The sequence below is a fragment of the Chlamydotis macqueenii genome, chromosome Z (genome assembly GCF_036417535.1).
Source record: "Chlamydotis macqueenii isolate bChlMac1 chromosome Z, bChlMac1.mat, whole genome shotgun sequence".
NCBI lineage: Eukaryota > Metazoa > Chordata > Aves > Otidiformes > Otididae > Chlamydotis > Chlamydotis macqueenii.
In genome coordinates this window covers 48900228-48922255 of record NC_141593.1, presented here as the reverse complement: position 1 = coordinate 48922255, position 22028 = coordinate 48900228, and the positions used below count along the sequence as shown (strand labels likewise).

Sequence of the window (22028 nt, the reverse complement as noted above, 5' to 3'; positions counted from 1 at the left end):
GTAGCAGATGCAAAGCAGCAGAGAGGAGCACTTGACAACATGTGCTGAACACTAGCTGGCAAATCAGTGCAGAAATCACCTGAAAGGTAACTTGAAAGTGCTTCAGAAATTCCTGTACGTTTTCCTATAGGTTTCTTGCACTGTGAAGGCAGAACACACTCTTTGTTCCTGGATGTCATATTTCCCAGATAAGTAAATATGTATTGGCTGAAGCAGATTCTGGGAAGTGCTAACTGAATTAGAGGAACAAGTCCTATTAGTCTCAATGGGATTTGGAGTCCTACGTCCTCTGTCTGCATTTAAAAGTCTTTGCTCATTAGGGCTGTCTGGGATGGACTAAAAATCTCTCTGTTACTGGATTTTGAAGGAGCTATTTAAAGTGTGCTTGTTCTTTTCAGTGACACAGTTTGTAAGAGGAGGTTAGGTCTGAATCTCCTCACAGCTACTTTGCCTGTGTTGTGACAGACCCATCATCAGTGTCACTGCAGAAGGAGCTGTGAACAAGTGATTTTTTGAGCTTTTAGGGAAGTGCAATGTATCTGCTCAGATTTCTGAGGGTGAGAAGGCGCTTTGCTTCTTGCTGGTTTGGCTTAGCTCATAGATGTGTTGCTATGTAACACGGTTGAAAAGGAAAAGTGTCAGGATGCTTTTTGGCCTAGAGCAGAGGTGAAGGTTGTGGTTTGCTTTCCAAGTGCTTTACTGAATTATACTTGCAGCAGAGACAGCAGGATAGGCAAAAACAGGTGATCCTGGGTGGAGTTGTTTTGGTTTGGGATTTTGGTTTTTTTTTTTTTTTTTTTTTACTATTTGAAAACGTGGCCTTGGTGTAAGTCAGTTCAAGGGAAATTTGGACCTTTTGCATATACAGTTCACGCTTCTTAGGATGTGTGCATTCTTAAGATGTAGCATTGTCCTTAACAGGATTTAAAACAGGAGGGACCCTGAACTGGAGAAGACAAATCGTGTCCTTGAGTTCTGCAGCTTAAATGGTCCTTCAGCACAGTCCTAGTAGCTGATGCTTGTTTTCTCTCCCATAGGGAGGAGAGGAGTTCATAGCCTGAGGCCAAGGAATCGTATTTTCTCAGCTATAGGTTTTATTGTTACACGTAAAAGTGAGTGAGAAAGGGTTTCTTTTTCCTTTAGAGTTTTCCAGTCTGTGGAAAGAGCTCTTTGTTTTGAATTGCATTGTATGGCTGTAATCTAATTTTTTTTTGAGAACTAGAAGGACTTTGACTTAGCTGAAAATCCCTTTGGTAGTTCCAAAATGGCTTACATTTAAATCATTATGCCATTACATTTGTTTGCAGAACTTAAATTTTGTTTTAGAGGTACTGACTCCCAGTGATTTGAATTGAGCTGAAAGAGGCACAGGATTCTTGAAATGCAGTCTCTTTGTATACAGAAACTTAAATATAGGTTGGCTTTGGAGAACCAGTTTTGAAAAACCTCTCTGTGACTTTCAGAAAGCTGGCTGGATATGCGTTGTGCTGACTTCCTTGGCTTGTTCTGCAACTCATAGCTTTGATTTCTATCTGCTCAGCAATTCCCAGAGCACCTGTTTGCTTGCTATCTTGGCAGTCATTAAAAGATCCAGCTGCTGCAGGCAAATTTCTTCTGGGCTTTCAAGTCATTGATTTGGTAAGGCAGTAGGGACAGACTAGAAGTGTCTACCCGTGGATTGCTCTGAAAGTCAGTACTAAGGAGAATATGAGGTTTATTTTCTACACTGAAAGAAGACTTCTTGCAACTTCTGGAAGTTGCAAGCAATCCTGTGGAGAATTTGAGGTCTGTGTAAATGTTATGGCTCAGAATCCTTTTCTGTCTGTGTTTCTCTCCTATAATTATGTGAACTTTTATGACTCAGGGGAAGGTCAGAGCAGCTGGTGCCATTGCAGTCAAGGGAAACATGCACACGTGGTAAGATTAGGCAACACCTTGGCAGCAAATCGCATATGCTACCAAGATTTAAACTTGACTTTTTCTTCTGCTCTGCAGCCTACCAGTCCTCTCCAGCAGGACCCTTTCCTCCTGGAACCTGTTGATTGCTGCTGACAGTGTCAAGCTTCTGGCCTCTGAGCTTCTTGCATGTGGGAGCTGGCTTTGTGGCAGCATGGCAAAAGGTGGGCAAAATGCTAGTTATCGTTATTCCTTCTGCTGTTCAACCTGCTATCCAGGTTCCATGCCATGTGGCAATGCTAGCATCCAGGCACTTGGGTAGTACACATGTTCTCATCCTGCTTTTCAGCTGTCTCCAAGTAAAAACCTCAGGCCACCTGTGCTAGTGATGCAGCTTCAGGTGCTGCTGATCCTGCTGCAATTGTGGCTTTTTGTGTCTGTGCATGTAAGTGTAAGCTTACATGGGTGAAGTCTTCCAGCTGCTCTTCTGCCTCAGCGGCATTAGGACTGGCTGTAAGTGCTGGGTGCATTGCCTACCATGTTTGAGGCTCAGGGGGAAGGTGAATGTGCTATATCCATCTCTGTTAGAGCCATATTGTGCTAGGGAGAGGCCTCAGCTGCTCTGTAACACTGCTCTGAAATTGCATTCAGACTTCCTTCACTGGTACACATTTGTGTGCAAGTGGAGCGTGTGTGTGTACATGTGAGCTTTACTATGGGGAAGCAACAGTATGATGGGAGGTCAGATGAAGAGGATCTGAGAAAGACACAGAGTCGAGGGGCGGGTTTAGGTAAAAGTGATTGAGAAAGATTGGAGTACTGAGAATTAATAACTTTTCTTGTGAGACTTGGTTTTTGGTTTTGTTTTTTTTTTTTTATTCCTTTACCATAAAGACCTGTGGATAGGATTCATGTGTGGCAGAGACCGGTGTAGTCTCTTGGCTGGTGTCACACTTTCAGTAATCTTTTCTGGTTGCTAGAAATATGTTGTGAATCTGTCTCTGCTGTAGGAACACACTGAATGGCCTGTGAGCTCTGTGGATTTGCCTGCATTGTTTCTGTGCAGTAACTAAATTAACAGCTAGCTTAACAGCAATACTTGGTATGTTAAGTAGGTTTATAAATAAACTGATTTATTTAATGAATTTAATAAAATTGAAATTGAGCAACCAATTAACTGTCTGCAGTTGGCAGTTATTAAAATTCCTGACTGAACTGGTTTGCTGACTTCTTGTGTGGCTTCTGAGCTCTTGTGATGTGGGTGATTTTATTATCAGCAGCCGTCATGATCCAGCGAAAATGCTAATCACCACTATCTAGACAATCTCCAAGATGAAATTATTCTGTCATGTAACAAACAAAAACATTTTGGATGTTACGAGGTTACCATGTTTAATGAACTTACCAGGAAAAGTATGGTTTTCCATAGCCTCTCTTCTCAGAAATTAATCTTTGGGAAGATTATAATATTATTTTGGACACTGACTTTCTATCTGCATACATTTGTTCCCCCTATGCTAGATGGTTCCTAATTAATTTCTGTGCATGCAAATTTTTTTTTGTTGTTTAGCCAATTGCAGTTTTTGTATTACAGCATCATCTGGAACTTTTTAAACAAGGAGACACAAATATACCAAAAAGTCTAGATATTGGAGCAACCTGTCAGTCAGTATGACTGTTGGCTTCGTTTCAGTACTCAGTTTTCCAGTGCTGGAAAGATCTAATATTCTGGTATCACTTGAAACAAGAAAGTTCTGGGAGAAGGTGCTAGGCCTAAAAGATGGGGAACACCGCAGGGATAACTGTGAAAATAAGGCAACAAACATTTTCAAAAGAGAAAATCCTCAAGTAGTATGTCAGTTCAAAATGGAGACGGACTTGAACAATTAAACTGATACTACTGTAGTAGGAAATGCCAATTTGAGGCACCTTGCTTGTTTTTGTCAGTGCTTTCTAATAAAGTTTATAAAGACAGAGCATGCTTCCATTTTGTCTTTGATGATCTGGGCACAGGTGGCACCTAGTACTTTACTTACTTTGCAGTCTGAAATGAGCTGGTTTTTCAGTGTCCTTTGCTTAGGAATACAGCTTGAGGAGGATGGTAAGCAGATGATGGTTTAGGTGTCAAAGTCTGAAAAAACGTGCTTTTAGGGGAGATAAAGCATGCAGTCTAATGAGTGTGGTACGAAAATCATACAATAGATTGGGTTGGAAGGGACCTTTAGGACCATCTAGTCCAACCTCTCTGCGAGGAGCAGGGATATCTCCAACTAGATCAGGTTCCTCAGAGCCTCATCCAACTTGGCCTTGAATGTTTCCAGGGATGGGGCATCCACCACCTCTCTGGGCAACCCATTCCAGTGTTCTACCACCCTCATTGTCAAAGATGTCTTCCTTCTGTCCAGTCTGAATCTACCTCCCTCTATTTTAAAACCATTACCCCGAGTCCTATTATAACAGGCCCTGCTGAACAGCTTCTCCCCATCTTTCCTGTAGGCCCCCTTGAGGTATTGGAAGATCACTAGCAGGTCTCCCCCGAGCCTTCTCTTCTCCAGGCTGAGCAGCCCCAACTCCCTCAGCCTGTCCTCATAGGAGAGGTGCTCTAGCTCTTTGATCATCTTCCTGGCCCTCCTCTGGACCCTTTCCAACAGGTCCCTGTCCTTACGTGGGGGACTCCAGAGCTGAAAGCAGTACTCCAGGTGGGGTTTCACAAAAGCAGAGTAGAGGGGCAGAATCACCTCCCTTGACTTGCTGGCCATGCTTCTTTTGATGCAGCCCAGGATGCAGTTTGTTTTCTGGACAATGTCAGCTCATGTTGAATGAATGGAGTGGTCATAATCAATAAGTGTTTTAAAACAGGTTTTCTGGTGGCCAAATGTTTTGACAACTGTCAACCAGAAGGTCTGCACTGGTGTAAAGTCTCTCATGATGCAGAAATACTCATTACACCATTTTGCAGCAGGGGAGCAAAAGCTCTGGAGGTCAGAAAGGAAAATAAAAAGAGAGAAGCTCAGAAAGAACAGCTTTGGAGTATCTGAGGGTGATGAAAGGGCTGAAGCACGCAAATATTTTAGTTAAAAACCAGTGCTGTTAAGGACCATCAGGAAAAGAATAGAACTGTGATTATGGTTTAGCTAGAAAGTTGTTGATGAGAGGAGGGCGAGAAGATACCTGGCAAAACTGTTTCAAAACCAGCAGGACCAGATAACACACAGCCACTGCTTCTAAAGGAACTAGCACAGGATACTATGAACTGCTAGCCAGCCTTTTTGAACATAGATGGAGAACAAGTGAGATCCAAGAAAACTGGACTAGGCAAATGTAGATAAAAGATAAGAGATAAAAGCATGTCATTGGAAATTGTTAAGCAGACAGTTTGAATTAACATCATTCTGAAATGTAACAAAAGGTCAAACATGGCAGCACTTCTATCAAACAGTGTTTTTCAGCTGTTTTAAATTGGAATTGAATTAGCCCTTTCTGGTGATGGAGAATTGCAGGCCACCTTGTGCAGTGCTGTTGCAACAATTCCATAAGCAAAGAAAAATTACGCTAGGCTTAAAGTGTTAATTATTTTTATTTCATGGTTGCTTGAGTCTGGTTTTGATGGCTTTTAAAATGTGCAGTAATTTCATGGGCTGTCGTCTGATGTCCTTGGATGACTGATCTGTCTGACAACAATTTAAATAAACACTGAACTGCACCAAATATATCCTTGACACAATGTACTGAGGGTTGACCCAATGGTGTGGTGATGAGGTCATTCAAGATAAAAGATTGTGCTGACAAAACTTTAACGGCCTCTGAAGCAGAATTATGTGATTGCTGAGTAAAATGAAAACATGGGGCTGGATTAACTGGACCATAAGTGTCTGTATGTTCCCTCCTGGATGCAAAACAAAGGTGCTAATAATATTTTTGAAGGGCCTCTGCAGAGGGGTGATATAGTCCCAGCAGAGGCTGGTTATCTGTAGCAGACAGGCTCAGGAGGGGATTACCATGATTTAGATTTACATTTATTTGATTCTCCTTCTGCCAAAAAAAGAACCTGGGAGAAGTCCCGTGTCTCAGAGCTGGAATGGCTTGTCAGTTCTGATAGCCAAGGACAGGGAATGACGGAGTTATTTGCCAGGGTGTTCAGCTTTCAAGTTTTGTTTTACTTGTTTGAAATGTTTAGGAACATGTGTGAAATTGGACTTACTAGCTATGAGCCTGGTGTGTTACTCAGGTTTACACCTCTTAACCATTGGTGCTGCTGTTTTTCTGTTTGCAAACTCATACTTTCCTGGTCTGCACATTAGACAAGCAGGACACTTGTATGGTAGCAGTGCTGTCCACTTCATCTGAAAGGTCTCCTGGAAGGGATTGTACAACAGGGTTGCTGTAGAGGCTGCAAAGGCTTGGGTGTCTGGGTTTAGTACTAAGCTTTGATGCTGGCAAGGGGACATACCAAGGGAGTCAGTTGTCTCCCTTGTATCTCACTCTCACCGTTTAAGAATGAGTATGGAAGCACTTCCTTTCTCAATGCTTCTGGCAGAACATCAATACTGTCATGTTAGAAGAATCTGATACATCAGTGTTGCAACTCGAATTTGATACTGGAACATTGATGCTGAACTTGATGATGAACTTGAAGGTGCACAAGTCCATGGGGCCTGATGAGATCCATCCGCGCGTCCTGAGGGAACTGGCGGATGAAATTGCCAAGCCACTGGCCATCGTATTTGAGAAGTCGTGGCGGTCTGGTGAGGTCCCTGATGACTGGAAGAGAGGAAACATAACCCCCATTTTTAAAAAGGGGAACAAGGAAGACCCAGGCAACTACAGGCCGGTCAGCCTCACCTCCATGCCTGGCAAGGTCATGGAGCAGATTCTCCTGGAAACCATGCTAAGGCACATGGAGAGCAAGGAGGTGGTTGGTGACAGCCAACATGGCTTCACCAAGGGCAGATCGTGCCTGACCAATTTGGTGGCCTTTTATGACGGGGTAACAGCATTGGTGGACAAGGGACGGGCAACAGATATCATCTACCTGGATTTGTGCAAGGCATTTGACACTGTCCCGCATGACATCCTTCTCTCTAAACTAGAGAGGCATGGGTTCGATGGATGGACCACTCAGTGGATAAGGAGTTGGCTGGATGGCCGCACTCAGAGAGTGGTGGTCAACGGCTCAATGTCCAAGTGGAGACCGGTCACGAGTGGCGTCCCTCAGGGGTCTGTGCTGGGCCCGGCCCTGTTCAACATCTTTGTCGGCGACATGGACAGTGGGATAGAGTGCACCCTCAGCAAGTTCGCCGATGACACCAAGCTGTGTGGTGCCGTCGACTCGCTGGAAGGGAGGGATGCCATCCAGAGGGACCTTGACAGGCTGGAGAGGTGGGCCCGTGCCAACCTCATGAAGTTCAACCAGGCCAAGTGCAAGGTCCTGCATCTGGGTCGTGGCAATCCCAAGCACAAATACAGGCTGGGCGGGGATTGGATCGAGAGCAGCCCTGAGGAGAAAGACCTGGGAGTGTTGGTAGACGAGAGGTTCAACATGAGTGGGCAATGCGCCCTTGCGGCCCAGAAGGCCAACTGCATCCTGGGCTGCATCAAGAGAAGCGTGGCCAGCAGGTCGAGGGAGGTGATTCTGCCCCTCTACTCTGCCCTGGTGAAACCCCACCTGGAGTACTGCGTCCAGTTCTGGAGTCCCCAACACAAGAAAGACATGGACCAGTTGGAAAGGGTCCAGAGGAGGGCCACAAAGATGATCAGAGGGCTGGAGCACCTCTCCTGTGAGGACAGGCTGAGAGAGCTGGGGCTGTTCAGCCTGGAGAAGAGGAGGCTCCGGGGAGACCTGATAGCGGTCTTCCAATACCTCAAGGGGGCCTACAGGAAAGATGGGGAGAAGCTGTTCAGTAGGGCCTGTTGTGATAGAACAAGGGGTAATGGGTTTAAATTAGAAGGAGGTAGGTTTAGATTAGATATGAGAAAAAGATTTTTTACAATGAGAGTTGTAGAGCACTGGAACAGGTTGCCCAGAGAGGTGGTGGATGCCCCATCCCTGGAATCGTTCAAGGCCAGGCTGGATGAGGCTCTGAGCAACCTGATCTAGTCAGGGATGTCCCTGCTTCTTGCAGGGGGGTTGGACTAGATGACCGTTGAAGGTCCCTTCCAACTCTAACTATTCTATGATTCTATTGCTGTTGATTCTGGGAGGTACGGACAGCCTGACTATAAAAAGCAGACGTGACAGCAGTTAGCATATGAGGTCAAGGACTAAGCATGTGACGATCTGGAATGGACCCTACCCTTCTTCTCCCTGTCTTTAGAGCAGTGGACTGAGTGAGTTTTAGCTGAGCTTGTCAGGACTCAGCCCACTAAGGGCACTTTCACTGAATCTGGGGCTAATTTGGATAGTCATGCAAACAAGTTGAATGGCAGCAGGTCACACACAATCAAGCAGAAGGGGAAGAGTAAGCCTGGAAGAGGGAGTTCGGACTGATAAACTTATGTAGAGCTGAGGTTTGTGCAGTAGGAAGAGAGTCTTCAGCCAATGTATCAGAACCAGCTCAACGTGCTCATCTAGTGTGAAATCCTATTTCTGAGTGCAAGACGGAGAGTAGAAACAGTGAAATGAGATGCTAGCAAGAGTGTTATGCTTAATTTGCAGCACTGCTCAGCTGGAATACTGTAGCTGGTTAGGACTGAATTTTTTGGCCAGTAGTGTGCATGCACATGACAGAAGGCTTCAATTTCTTCTATCCTTGGAATTTATATGTGTACCCACAGTAGTTTACAGATCTCCACTGGGCTCACAGAAATCATGGTGGGGTGATGTACAGAACTTCCAGAGGCTTCTGAAACCTCTTGAGAAACTTAAATTTTCATTTTGCATTAATTCCAAATTGCTCAGCAGGTTCTGGAGGTTTGACCTCATTTCAGCTTGTTTGGATTTATACAAGAATTTGAAATGCTGTTCTGAGGGATGGTGATTTCACTCCTTGTTTTATCTGTCACAAACAGATGTTCCTCTGTGTAAGGTTCCCTAATAAAATATTTGTTGGATGTGAATTTACTTTTCAACACCAAGTGTGTTTTACGCCAAGTGTGTTTTACAGCATGTTCTGAAGAGCAAATCTCTGTTGTCCTGGTAAGTTTGTGTTTAATTGTATTTAATCATGAATGGTGCAGAGCCTGAAAATCTGGCATCTCGTGTTGGTTGATGAGTGTTCTTAGACCAGTGTCTGAGAAGATTTCCACACCAGCAGGGCCCTTGTGGGCTTTTCTTCCAAGCTGAAATATTGGTGCGTCTGGAAAAATCAGGGAAGCAGTGATACTGACATTTCTCTATCTTCAATGAGTTCCTTGTCCTGCTCATATGTAAAGAGACAAAAAGAACCAAAGATGAGCTTGAGTAAAAAAATTTGCAAGCTAATGCCCCTGGAAAGAGAGTACCTACAATAAAGGAAGGGGAGGTTTGGAGCTAGAGTTGCTTTGAAGGGCGAATGAGGACAAATTTGGAAATAGAATCCTGATAGGGTGTGGTGGAAAAATACACCAACATAAGGATGCATTGTATATTGTGGCATACTGGTGTCTGTAGTCTTAGAGAAGGGCTGAGTGGAGCTGCCATTGAGCTGCGACACAAGCTAGGCCAGTGGAGTCCCTCATTTTTAATACCTGTGGTAAAAGAGTGTTGCTTCTGTCCCTCTTTGGGGATCACACATTGCAGGTAGCAAATACCAGATGTACTGTTCTACAGAGGCAACTTTGTCTCAAGAATTGTTTATAGTTAGAAAGGTTAAAGATGAAGACTGATCAGGAATACCGACAGGGCAGCATTTTTTTCAAAGATGATAAAATGAGGAATTTGTAGGGGTTCATGAATTGTTTCTTCTGTCTGTTGGATTTTGACACAAGTTTCTCAATACCAACTTTATTTTCATTGTGTGTGAGATTGGGGGTAGCATTTTAATCCTTTTATGTGTGTGAATGTTTAAAAAAACCCTGTAGGAGCTTTATGGTGGGGGATATGTAGTGTATTTGAAAGGATGGATATCTTCTCTTTGTTATCTATTCTGTGTCGCAATCCAGAGCAAGGTAATCTCTGAATTTATTTATCCTTAATCCAGTGTCACAACACTGCATAGACATATGGCTTGTGGATTTGCATCTCAGATTTTAACTGAAGAGACACAGTCATAAGGAGTTCCAGTAAATGTTGCCGGACATGCAGAAGATGCACTTCAGTAACGATGTGTAAATGGGTATTGATGCAGGAGGGTGGCATCCTTCTGCAGGTATTTAGAGTGGATAGTAGCAATGAGGCTTAAGCCAAAACTTTGTATATGGTGTGTTCTCATTCAAACTTAAGTTTTCAGACTAAATGTTTTAGAGTGCAAGCCTCGTGGCTGTGCTGTACACACCTTCTTGAGGGTTTGTTTTAAAAAAAAAATTAGATTAAATAACTTAAGATTCCCTGAGAAAGATCCCATTAGTCTAAAAGTACAGCTTGTCAGAATTTACCCAGCTTTGGGAGGATGAGCAGTTCAGCCACTTGAATTTTGTTACCGTGATTACCTGCTTATTGTTTCTGTCACAGTTTTAGCAGGTACTTGTGAAGCAATTGCTGTTGTACAATATTGCTTGTGATTTACAAAACTGGATTTGGAGAATGACGATTCACATCCCATTATGTCTTTAAGGTCTTTTGCAGAATTCTGAGTGCACCAGAGCTTTTTGCTTTGGTGATGAAAGTTACAGACCTTAAGCCAATATATTCTTGCGCTTTTTCATACGTGGAGTTGCTGGTTGAGTTACTATCAGTTGCATTGCAGCTTTTCCACATAACTTCTGAAAAAGCATTGCCCACCCTAGCCCAGGAAAACTACCCAGGTGTTCCCTTCCAAGGCCAAAGTACAACAGGCCCATGAGATAAATCTAGCCATGCTTTGTTCTTGTTTTACCTCCACATTTCATCACACCCCAGACCTTTTCTGCTGATCTCAGGCCATCCTAACCTTAACAGTCAGACTTTTGTAGTCCTGATGATTTTGTGAAGATAATGAGCTTTTGGCAGATACCTCTGCTTTTCTCAGGGGTCCTTGAGCAAATGGTTATCCAGGGCACTTACCCTGACAGTGAGTATGTGTGATCATGTGCTGGAACTTCTGTGGGGAAAGTGACCTACCCTGGCCTTTAACAAAATGAATTTACCATCGAGGGTTCAAAAGGGCTAAAGAAGACTGGGTTAGCTCATTGTTTGACTGCTGTCTATCCTGTTCACTGAGGAAATCTCTGTTCAGTTGGTCTGAAGGGTATGAGTTTAGAGATACTCTATGGCTTTCTTGCCTGACTAAATCTTCAGATATTTTTTCTGTGATGCTTTCTGTTCTGATCTGTTTCGAGTGACAGTGATGGTAGATGTCTGGTACAAAGCTACTGCGATCCAATTTGACCTAACATCCTTCTGACTTCATATTTTGATGGACTGCAGTTACTTCTTGGTAATTTAACGTATTTTGAAAAAATATAGTCAGTAGAGGAAAGAAAATAATAAAGGGTTGTTGTACAGCAGGTAACTCTTGGGGTTAGCAGGAGAAATATCTGTCCTTTCTTCTGGCTTTGGATTCATTGAAACTGACACAGAAGTCCACAGGTTAAAATCTTCCATACTTTGAGAGCAATAGCCTACCTGATCTGTGAGATTTCTTACAAATCAGTTGAACAGTCCTGAGAGGTCCTTGTTGGCATGCAGCAATCCCTTTCAAGAGTAAAACTGAAAAAAAAAAACAAAAACAAAAACAAAACGAAAAGCTCAGAACTTCTTAAACAATAAAGAGCCTGTCTTTCAGAAGCACCAAATGCCCAGCAGATCCTTGATTGCATTAGCAGCAGATTCGTTTTCATGGGTCTGAAAATCAGAGTATTATAGATTTTACTATGAAGGCAGCTTAGCGTGTTGTCTAAAGTGGGACCACTGATCGTGTCCTAGCGTGGACAGCCAAAGTGGTGAGGGGAGGTGCTGCCTGGCAGTGGAGCCAGCTGACTCATTCCAAGAACATGCTCTCAGGGAATTCACACATCGCAGCTGGTGGCTTGTAAATTCCCACCCTACCTTAGGACACGCTATTTTTTCTATGTTGCTGAGCTCACAGTTACTATGAAGAGCACAGCTTTAGCTCTGTGTTTCTCTATGTGAAAATTTTATCAGCTGTTCCTCTTAGAAAGCTTTTGCAGTGAGAACTTCCAGCCTCTGATCTGCCTGAAACCAGCTAGGGACCATTTCAGCACTTTTTGTTTGAGGTTTTTCTTGGCAAGTCTACTGCTAATATAAACTCTCCCTTTCACCCCTGTACCTTGAAAAGGTCGTCTCGCTCTACTGTGCTCCATTTGGAAGCCAGGAGCTTCTCTTAAAGATGCTCTGAGTTGCTTTTGACATAAACACTGATTCAAAGTTGTTCTGTTTGAACAGAACAGAGTTCTGGCCTAATTGTTCTGTTGAGTGGAAAAATGTTTTATCAGTGCTGAGTGTTTTATATGGAACATGCTTGCCATGCTGGCAGAACTTCAAGAAAACCTGAAGTATCTCATTGCATGGTTACCAGAAAGCATACAATAACTGTCTGAGCTTGTTCATCACATTGCAAGGCTAGATTGTTTATTGAATTTTTAGTCTTGGTTTGTTCATGCTTACATGAATTATGCAAGTAATGTACATCAGTTTTACAGAAAGAGGGGGAAGCACTCAAGGCAATTAAAAGATTATTTTCTGAATTATTCCATTCCACCAAAAAAGATGCGCAAGAACTGGCGAGAGTTGTTTCAAACTTGAGTATTCTGCATTTCTAAGACATGCTACTTCTAGCAGTCTTCCAAACTGCTGTCAGGTTTAGTCCTAAGCTATACATGGCCTGTTCTAGAGAGGACAAGTGAAAAAATAATCAATACAGGCGGGAGGGGACCCGTAAGACTTTTTATTTCGTTTAGCAGCACTCCAAAGAGCATCTGAGGTTGAGTGAAAGAAAACTGGAGGCCAAATCCCAGGTCATCAATAACAAGTTTGTTTAGTTTCATTTATTGCATTTTAGGAAGATAAAAAGTACTGCTAAATGTTGCCCTTGAAGCTGTGGAGATAGGTTGGGTTTGGCTTTGTTACTAGCTTAGTCCTTACAGTGGCAGACACTGATGTTTTCATAATTTCTCCTTTTTTTTTACATCATTTCTACAGTTTGGAAAGCCAAATAGTTTCCTTTCTAAGGGAATTTCCCTGTAAAGTTGCTTAAAAGTAAAAAAGAAAAAATAAATTAGAAAGAAGCTTGCTTTGTTAACCTCAGTATTTTAGTTTTGCTTCCCCTAAATTTAAGAGTATACAGTGGAAAAGAAGGAAGAGGAAGTAGATTAAAGCAACTCCTATTTTAGTAGAATTAAAAAAAAAATCAAACCAAACAAACAAAACATTAATAGCAGATATTGAATTTTAAAACTGTAGCCAGTCTCAGCCCAATAAACTCTAGATTCAGATTTTTCCCTTTGCAGTTCTGTTATTCTTTTAATACTATTTTGAGATGGCTGTGTTAAGTGTCTTGTGAAATAAATAATTATGCAGAAGAAAGAAACTCTTTCTGCTAGCATACTGATTAGACAGTCCTATAAATTGGAAAGTGGGCATACCCTAAGAGAAATCTGGATTACTAGTAATTCTTTTTCATATTGTTCCCAAGTCTGATCTTGACCTGCTTTGAGGAGCTAAGTGGCAATGCTAATCCAAAACAAGCTGGACATTGCCAACTGAAGAAATGCTGAGTAGGAGACATGCAGGAGTTCTAAATGTGATGTGTTGAAAGTCTGGGTTTTTTGCTTTGAGCTTTGGTTCAGGACTGTAGAAACCTGAAAATTGTACAAAGGGCTAGTCCCTAGTTCTGTTTGATGAGGTAAAAATGTACCTGATGAAGGTTTGGTTTGTGAAGGTTTTAAAAACAAACTTTGCTAATGTTTGCAAAATCCTTAACAAAGATGTAATTAAAAAAAAAAAAAGTTTAATTCTTCTCTGGTAACATGCAAATATGCATCACCAGTTCCTTTCCAGGACAGAGTGAAGATTTTCTGCACAAGGATGAACTTCATGAAAGCTTGAGGCATTCCTGCAGCACGAGGAGGAACCCCAGTGATGGAGAGCTCTCAGGGATGAGGTGCAGCAGCAGGTTCATAGCCACACTACTAACCCTATAGAAAGATGGGAGCAAGCCCCAGCAAGGTCGTGGAGGTGTCCCTACGTGAACTGCAAGCTGACCTGTGAAATGGGAACAATATGTTCCACTGCTGGTCTTATTTCCCATTCAGCACATACTAGGGTGTTTATTTCTCCTGCTGTGGAAACATAAAAAACTGTAGATAAATGTAAATTGCTCAGACAAAAGGCTATGTAACTAATGGAGTCTGTTACAAGTAAATGAGTTGCACTTCTTGCGGCAGTGTTCCTCTGACTCAACATTATCTACCATCCTCCTGCATTAAAAGGAGTTTGAGAAAGTCATTCACTACTTCAAAAGTGCATGATAAATTATTGGATGTCCTTTTTTTTATAGCTCATAGTTAGAGAAGGGTCGGATAACAATCAAAACCTTCAGAGCATCTTTTTGTTCAGTTGTGGAAAGACACACTGCAAGAATCTAGGACTAGATGTGCCCCGGTGAGTTTGTTGTCAGCAGACCCACTTCTTCACCGCCATTACCTCTGCCAGCATCTGTGTGCTTGATTTGAGGCAACCAGTGTGTTGGTTGCATTGGATGATCGTGCTAGAGAAGAGGTGCTCCCTCTGCTTGCCATGCTGGCTTTTGAGAACAAAAGCCATAAATAAAAACAAGTCCATGGGAAACTTAGCTCATAGGTAACCTAGAATTGTTCCCATTTCCTTTTGTTTCAGTAACTTGTTGTACTGTTTGTCTCTTGTCCTCTGGGTGAGTCCCTCAGATAACCTATCTCTTCTAGTCTCCTAAATCCAATCTTTCTCACAAAAGTGGTCCAGATTTGGGAAGTTGCTTCCTTTTTCTCTCTTCTTTACAAAAGCTTGCTTGCAGGGGCCACAGGGAGCATCTCACCTGGTGGAACAGCCTTGAAAGTGACTTAGGCTCCTTTGAAGGGTGCAGATGGTAGATTAAGTCTCCTATTGGTATCCTCCTCTATTTCAGCCCCTGCCGAAATCAGACTTCTGCTTGTATGAGCAGGCTGGTGTTTGCAGGGCTTCTCAGGGCAGGTGGGTTTGGGTTTCCAGGCTCTGAGAAGGCCAGTCCCAACTTTCTGCCTCGAGGGCAGCTGGGGCATGGGCACCAGACATCTAAGGAGCTGTATCACATTGGAGTGAGGAATCTTGCTTTCTTCTCAGCACTTGGCCTGCTGGACCATTACCATGACAAAGGAGGATTATTGACTTTCACAGCCATGATGCCTTTGATTTGAAGCTCACTTTGATTTGGGGCAGTAGTGTTCACTGGCCCAGAGAAGCAGTGGTCTCCTCCAGGTGAAGAGCAAGGAGAGAAACGTGCTTTTGATAAGGAGAAAGAAGAGGGAAAGAATTGGCTGAAGAGGCTGAATGGAAGCCATAATGGATGCAGGTAGTCACTGGGAAGAGCCCAAAAGTAGCCCATGATTCCTTAAGACAATTAAAAGCAAATTGTCCGTCTGGGCGATCCCAGAGCAAGGAAGATGCTCCCCTAGACTATAATTCAAGGGGCTGTATGGCCCTCAGAAACCAAGAGTGGAGAGAAAAAGAAAACAGAAGATGAGGCAAATGATGGAACATATGTGAGCACTTTTGTTGGCATGACTGGGAGGCTAGTGGGATGGCAATAGGCTAATTTGAGGCACATAATACCAAGCTCCTTTCATATGCAGAATAGCACTTTGATCCAGTGTGGATGAAAGTGCTGAAAAGTGGAGACGATGGCAGGGGGTCTTTTGTCTTTGACAAAAAAAGGCATCTGCTGGGCTCTAACCCTCTTTTCTCCACCCCCTTAGCCTGGCAGGCCACTCCAACAATACTAGCAAAGGGGACAACTGTCTCCTGACAACTGAAGAAATCTCCAGGAGGAGAATGAGGCTTACAGCAATATGTATACCAGAGAGCTTAATCGATTTTTTCCACAGTACAAAAAGGGAGAAAGTTAGGGGAAGACACAGATCACAGTGGAGATGGGATATGGGAGCAAAAAAATCCCTTTCTAATAAACTTGTTACTTTTACTCTCCAAATACATCTTTTCAGGAGGTGCTTTGATGCTAGTATGAATACACTTAATGGAGCAGAGTAGGGTAGAGTTGCTAGGGGGGAGGTGTGAAGTCAGGAAGAATAGTTTTGCAAGGAGGATGAATGTGGAGTGATTTCTGTGGATTCCAACACAAGAAAGATTTTTGAATTAGTAAAACACAGTGCAATGCAAAAGCTACCTGGAAGACAGATGCATACTTTCTGTACTGCTTGTTGAAGGAACTCAACTCATTCTTGATTTTAATTTCTAAGCAAAAGTGAAAATTCCTCTTCAACATTTCTTCTTAACTCCTTGGATTTATTAGAAATGAAAGAACTGCAGGATTGTATAAGGAAGCTCTGAAGGTAAGCTGTATTGGTGCCCAGCAAATATAACAGTTGCAGATCAACTGCTGGTCTGGTCACTGCTTCTCATGCTCTGTCAACTTGCTTCAGCTTTTCATATCTGGTAAACAAGAGTGGATCCGATCCACAGAATTCAATGGCTGTCATCTTCTTCAAGCATCACTTTGCACCTAGTCTAATGTTTTCTTTGAGAAATAATGACAGATAAGAGTTATCAACCTCTGAGCAAGACCCACCTCAGCAAATTAGATCCTTTAAGAACAGTAGGTTCAGGAATCTTCCTTCTCTTGAGATCCTGACAGTGTTTATCCATTACTGTTTACTGAAGATAACCTTCTCACCAGGGCACAGCTTTAACCAACACCTGGTACTGCAGACAGCTCCTCTCTCTTCACCCCTACATCCCTTCTCTTTCTGCTGGGGAATTAAACTTCTCCCATAGAAGATACGAGTGATAGAGAAATGGAGAGAAGCAATCACATACTTTTGAGAGGCTCTACGTGCACACTGACACCAAATCATAATCGTGTGTAGTTGTTCAATAGGTGTGCCATGATCTCCCTCTAGCAGACACCATTCTGTTCAGACCGGCTGATGTGGACAGTATTTTTGGCTATAGCATCTCCTGCCCTGCAGCTGTGCACAGCCTGATGACACGAGTTACCATAATTCATTAGAGAGGGCTAGCTATCAAGGACATTGATGCTCTTTTGATTTCTGTCCACTTGTTTTTTCTTGACTTTTCTTGCTCCCGGTGCTTGGGCTGTGGTTGAGAATGGTGCAGAGGGACTTGGGCTGCTGCTGCTGTCATCAAAGGAGTAGAGACCACCTCTGTCCCTCACAACACCAAGGTAGAAGTTCCATCTCTGGGTGGGCTTCAGGTGGTTCTTGTGTGATTTCTCTCTCAGGTGCTATGCATGGTGGCAGAATGCAGATCCAAATGGGGAAAGACATTGCTTTTGGGGAAGTCTGACCTGGCAGGGAACAGCCCTCTCTAGTCCTCTGTGCTGAAGAAAAACAGCCCATGCAGTGCCATGCAAACCCACCAACCAGGCTGTGGGGTCCATGACAGCCTACTGGATGCTTTGTAGTCAGGATGGGGTGTAGGAGTCTTGGGCAGTGAGCTCGGACACTTTGTTCTTTCAGGTGAGACATGAACCACCTCATTGTGAAAGATCTTTTGTCCTTCCCCAGCTGAGCAGGCAAGCCCTTCAGCTGCTGGCATCCTGAGATTTCTTCTCATGTCCAGTGTCATTTCTCCCACCTCCACACCAGAAAGATGTATTCTTAGCAAAGACCAGAGAGCTGCCAAAGCTGCCTCACTGAGGCAGCTTTGTGCCATGCCAGCAGTAAGTTTAGAAATATGAGGGGAGCGGGACTGAGTTGCTTCTATTCCTGTGTAAAAGTGTGCAGTAATCTTCCATAACTGCAGGCAGTCATTGCAGTTTTAAATCGTGCTCTTGAGACAGATTTATTTAGCTCTTTGAAGTTTACTGTGTGCTAATTTCTTATGGCCAGTGGGTGGGCACAAGGAAGGAAGATGCCTGTGTGGCTTGACCTGGCTGCTACAGTACATAGGCCAGGTCTCTCTGGAGGAGAGAGTGAATCTGTTTCACCTGAAACACACTCACTGTGAGAGAGAAGGCAAGAGATACACGTGGAGCAGAGAGTAGCATGCAGAGCAAGTGACAAGCAGGAGTGCATGCTGGGGAGTACAGTGGTGAGAACGTGTGCTTTGTTCTCACATCTCACCCACCAGGCTGGTGTTTTCTCCACAGAAGTTGGTTACCTTCCACTGGTTTGTATTCAGATGAAAATCAAGCAGTAAAGACTGCAAAACCTCTTTGATGTGCTTACTGTACCTTGAGGCAGAGCTACCTGACTGCCTCAGGAGATTGTCACAGGTTTTATTTCTGCTTTGTGGACAGGAACTGTCTGCTTATTGTTTCAGAGGCTACAGAGTCTAGAAAGGGCCATATTGCTTTAATGGTAAATTGTCCAAGCAAATGCTGCTATGATAGTCAGATAACTTGCAAAAAAAGCCATTCCCAAGGAAGTGCTTTTGGCTGCACTGATTATGCATATGAGATTTTCCTGGCATGACCTAGCAGCCCTGGCTGGAGAAACCCCACTTTTTCGGTATGGATTTGGCTTGTCTCTCAGTGAATCTTATCTGGTCATTAACATCCATTAGGGCTGCTCTGTGTGGGCAGTGAAGCCAAACAAATGAAAAACGATGGCTTTGGAGGGCAATAAACCCCAGCCTGCATGCAAACTTTTTTTCTGATGTAAAATGTTTTCATTTTGTTTTTTGTTTAATTTACTTAAAGATTAAACAGAAGTCCTTTGCAAGATGGCCACTGGTTAGTTTGATGTAACTTTCCTGAGTCTGTACCTGCAGGTATTGTTTTAATCAGGTGTGGTTTGTACCAACAAAGTGAATTCTTGCCCTTTCTGAAAACATGAGATGGGAGGGAATACTGCTGTTTGCGAACACTCTTACAGAACTAATGCTAAGTTATGTGCCTTCATATTCAGTTAAATACACAGTGGTTTGGATACAGATGGGCAGTTCTAGCTGCAGTGAGAACAACATGATTTCAAGTTTGATAGGACCTACACCTTTCTGTAGGAGATTGATTGCTGTGGTGAGGGAGAGCAAACTGCACCTATTCGTTCCTACATCTGCCCCATCCTGTAATCGCAAGGTTTAGTTCATATAATCTTGGTACATTAACAGTATGCTTACTCATGTGAGAATTTCATGGTGTTGGTGAATACCTCCAGGTCCAGAGTGATTTTGATAGCGTTTGAGACAAATATCCAGGAGGAGGCAATTACACAGAGCCTTCATCATGCTGCAGAGAATCACCAGAGTCTGGAAAATAACTCTCCCAAGAGTAACTTTTGAAATGTGTTTCAAGACTTCAGCAATATCTCTCACCTTACTTCCTTTAGAAATAATAAAAAAAAAGCTAGTAGGTAGTAGGGAGGTGTGTTACCATTGTCTAGTCTTGGGGTGCAAACCAGCGATAGCTTGAGTAAGCACTATGTTCAGGAGAGATGGCAGTATTTTACTTGACGCGTGCTGATGGAGAGCTGCTGTCTGCGCAGGTGAGTGACCAGCTCCGCACTCCACCAGTGTGCCCACTGACATCCCTTGCTCAGCCAGGGGAGTTTCTGCCCCAAAGTCCTTTCTTGGCTCCCTGCCTTTCTGAGGCTTGGTGTCTGCCTGCCTGAGGGAGAGATGCAGAGGTGTTGCATCTTCTCTTTGGCTCCAGTGACCCCTGTCAAGTGTTGCTCCAAACTGCTCTCTTGTGCCTTTTGAGTGGCTATCATCCTTTCGAGGTGTGCATTGCCCCAGGCAGGAGGCAGTTGGAGCAGCAGCTCTCTCTGGGTCAGGTCCTGAGGCTGCTGCCCTGGGACAGCCATGCTGTGCTGGAGGTGGGGAAGCAGCAACACCTGTAGGAGTGTTCTTCTCCGCTGATTTTCTCCCTTTCCCATCAAGGGAGAGACTACCTGGGGTAGGAGCAGTCACGCTGGTTCAGCTTGAGGCGAAGGGAATGGAAGTGTTTGCATTCCCAGGTGAATGCCAAGGAGGAGGAGGGATTGCGGGCAGCAGCAGTCCCCATGCCTACAGGGGCAGTCAGCCAGGGCAGAGTGCGGGACTGCTGCCTTCAGGCTTCACCTGTTGTCCCCCAGCAGTCACCATCCTTCCCTGGCCTGCTCTGCAGAGCCATTCCCACCTGAAATAAACAAGATGTGTGGGAGGAGGAGACACGAAGCAGGAAACAACAGCACGGATGTTCCTTATGAATGAGGAAGAAGGGGCAAACAAGCATGGCAAGGAGCCATGCTTAATTTAGGTAGGTGGCTGAGGAGCTGTGGGAATGGGAGCCTATCAGGCCCAAGCCTTTATGGTGATCAGGCAAACTGTCATTTCACTCTGTCCCTTTGTATCTTCTGTATTAATCTTCTCATGGGCAAAACCTCTTGGAGTTACATGTGGTGAATCAGTTCTCAGCAGGCTCGTGGGATCTGAGGTGTGAGTATCTGTGGACTTGGAAGAGGCATGGGTTGGCGATACATGGCACACTTGGAGAGGGAGCCATTTCAGAGAGCCCTTGGTGGGCTGCTGTGTGTCTGTGACCTTCTCAACAGTGCTCAACAGGCAAGATGAGAACTCACCAGGAACTGTCTTTTCCTCCTTCTCCCCCTCCTTCAGGTGGTCTTTGCTTTGAATCACACTCTCTTGCAGCAGGAAAGCCTCCGAGCAGGCAGTTTCCAGATCCCCTATACGACAGAAGACCTTATCAAGCATTACAACTGTGGAGACCTCAGCTCCATCATCTTCAACCATGACACTTCTCAAGTGAGTCATGCCACCACAGCCCTTGTACTATGCACATGTCCCCGCAGTGCTGACCCCTGTCTCACTCACACTCGTCTCTCCTCAGGCAGGCTCTTTGCAGGTGAGGGCCAAGGCCACGTTGCTGCCTCCCTGGCGCATCCATTTTTCTGCGCCTCCTTACCCAGGAGTCTGCACCACCTCACCCCTGTATCTCTACACTCAAGCAGCGAAGGTGCACCTGGCTTTCCCTTTTGGGCAAATGCCGTGTTTGCTTTAGTGTCAAAGCACTATGAGTTAATTTTCTTAAGGATCCTGTGGAGTTACACTGTCTTAGGTATGAGCGAACTTAGTGCCAACAGAGAACAGCAGCAGGCTTTTTTGTGCAAATAGTGGCAGAGAAATGCACTTGTGACTTGGACGCTTGAGTAAGGCTAGGCAAGTTGCAAGCTTTTTAATGTCCCCTTTCAGTATGGTTGTGTACTGTGGGCAAGGCCTAAAGAAGAGAAATGGAGTGAAACAACAAAAAGATAGATTTAGACTGAATGTTAAGGAAAAGAAAACCTTCTGAGAGGCCTCACAGACTTGGTTTATGGAGATGGTTTCCTAAGCAGCACAATGGAATGCAATGCTCTGATCTTTAAACCACAAGAAAATGCTCAGCAGGGGCCAATTTGGGCTGTTTGGGCTGTTAGATTAGCTGACCTCAGACTGAGACATCAGGCCTCTCTATTCTTGTCCCTGAGGGTACTGCCTGGTGATGTGTACACAACAGTGAAAACATAGGCTCTAGCCTCACAGTGCTGAAAAGTAGGTGTTGGCACCTGGCCTTTCCCTGCTAAATAGCTTTTCCTATGGCATTATGATATATACAGTGCTGCACAGCTGAAAATACTGTCATACTAACCCTTGCTTTTCTGGCACTGAGCTTTCTGTGCGTGTTGTTACCTTCCTGTCCTGCACACCCTTCAGCCTGCAGGTACAGGCAACCTGGTTATTAACACTGCTTAGCTCTTACACAGTGCACTTCATTCATAGATTTCAAAGGGCTTCTCCAAGCAGGCTAGCACTGTAAGAGCCTACAGATGATGCATCACTATTCTGCTGAGATGTTACAGATGGCATACACTGCCATTGCCTTGAGGTCCTTGGAGAGAACAGCTCTTGCCGAGACATGCATTCCTCTGAG

General features: G+C 44.0%; 1 protein-coding gene across 1 annotated transcript in view; it reads left to right on the top strand.

Annotated features, from left to right (window-relative positions):
• TRABD2A (TraB domain containing 2A) overlaps positions 1–22028 on the top strand; it is an 87273-nt gene that overhangs the window by 30654 nt on the left and 34591 nt on the right. The window contains exon 3 of the mRNA XM_086770113.1: positions 20717–20892. Within this exon, the coding sequence (XP_086626239.1) occupies positions 20717–20892 (176 nt within the window). The remainder of the gene's footprint in view (positions 1–20716; positions 20893–22028) is intronic.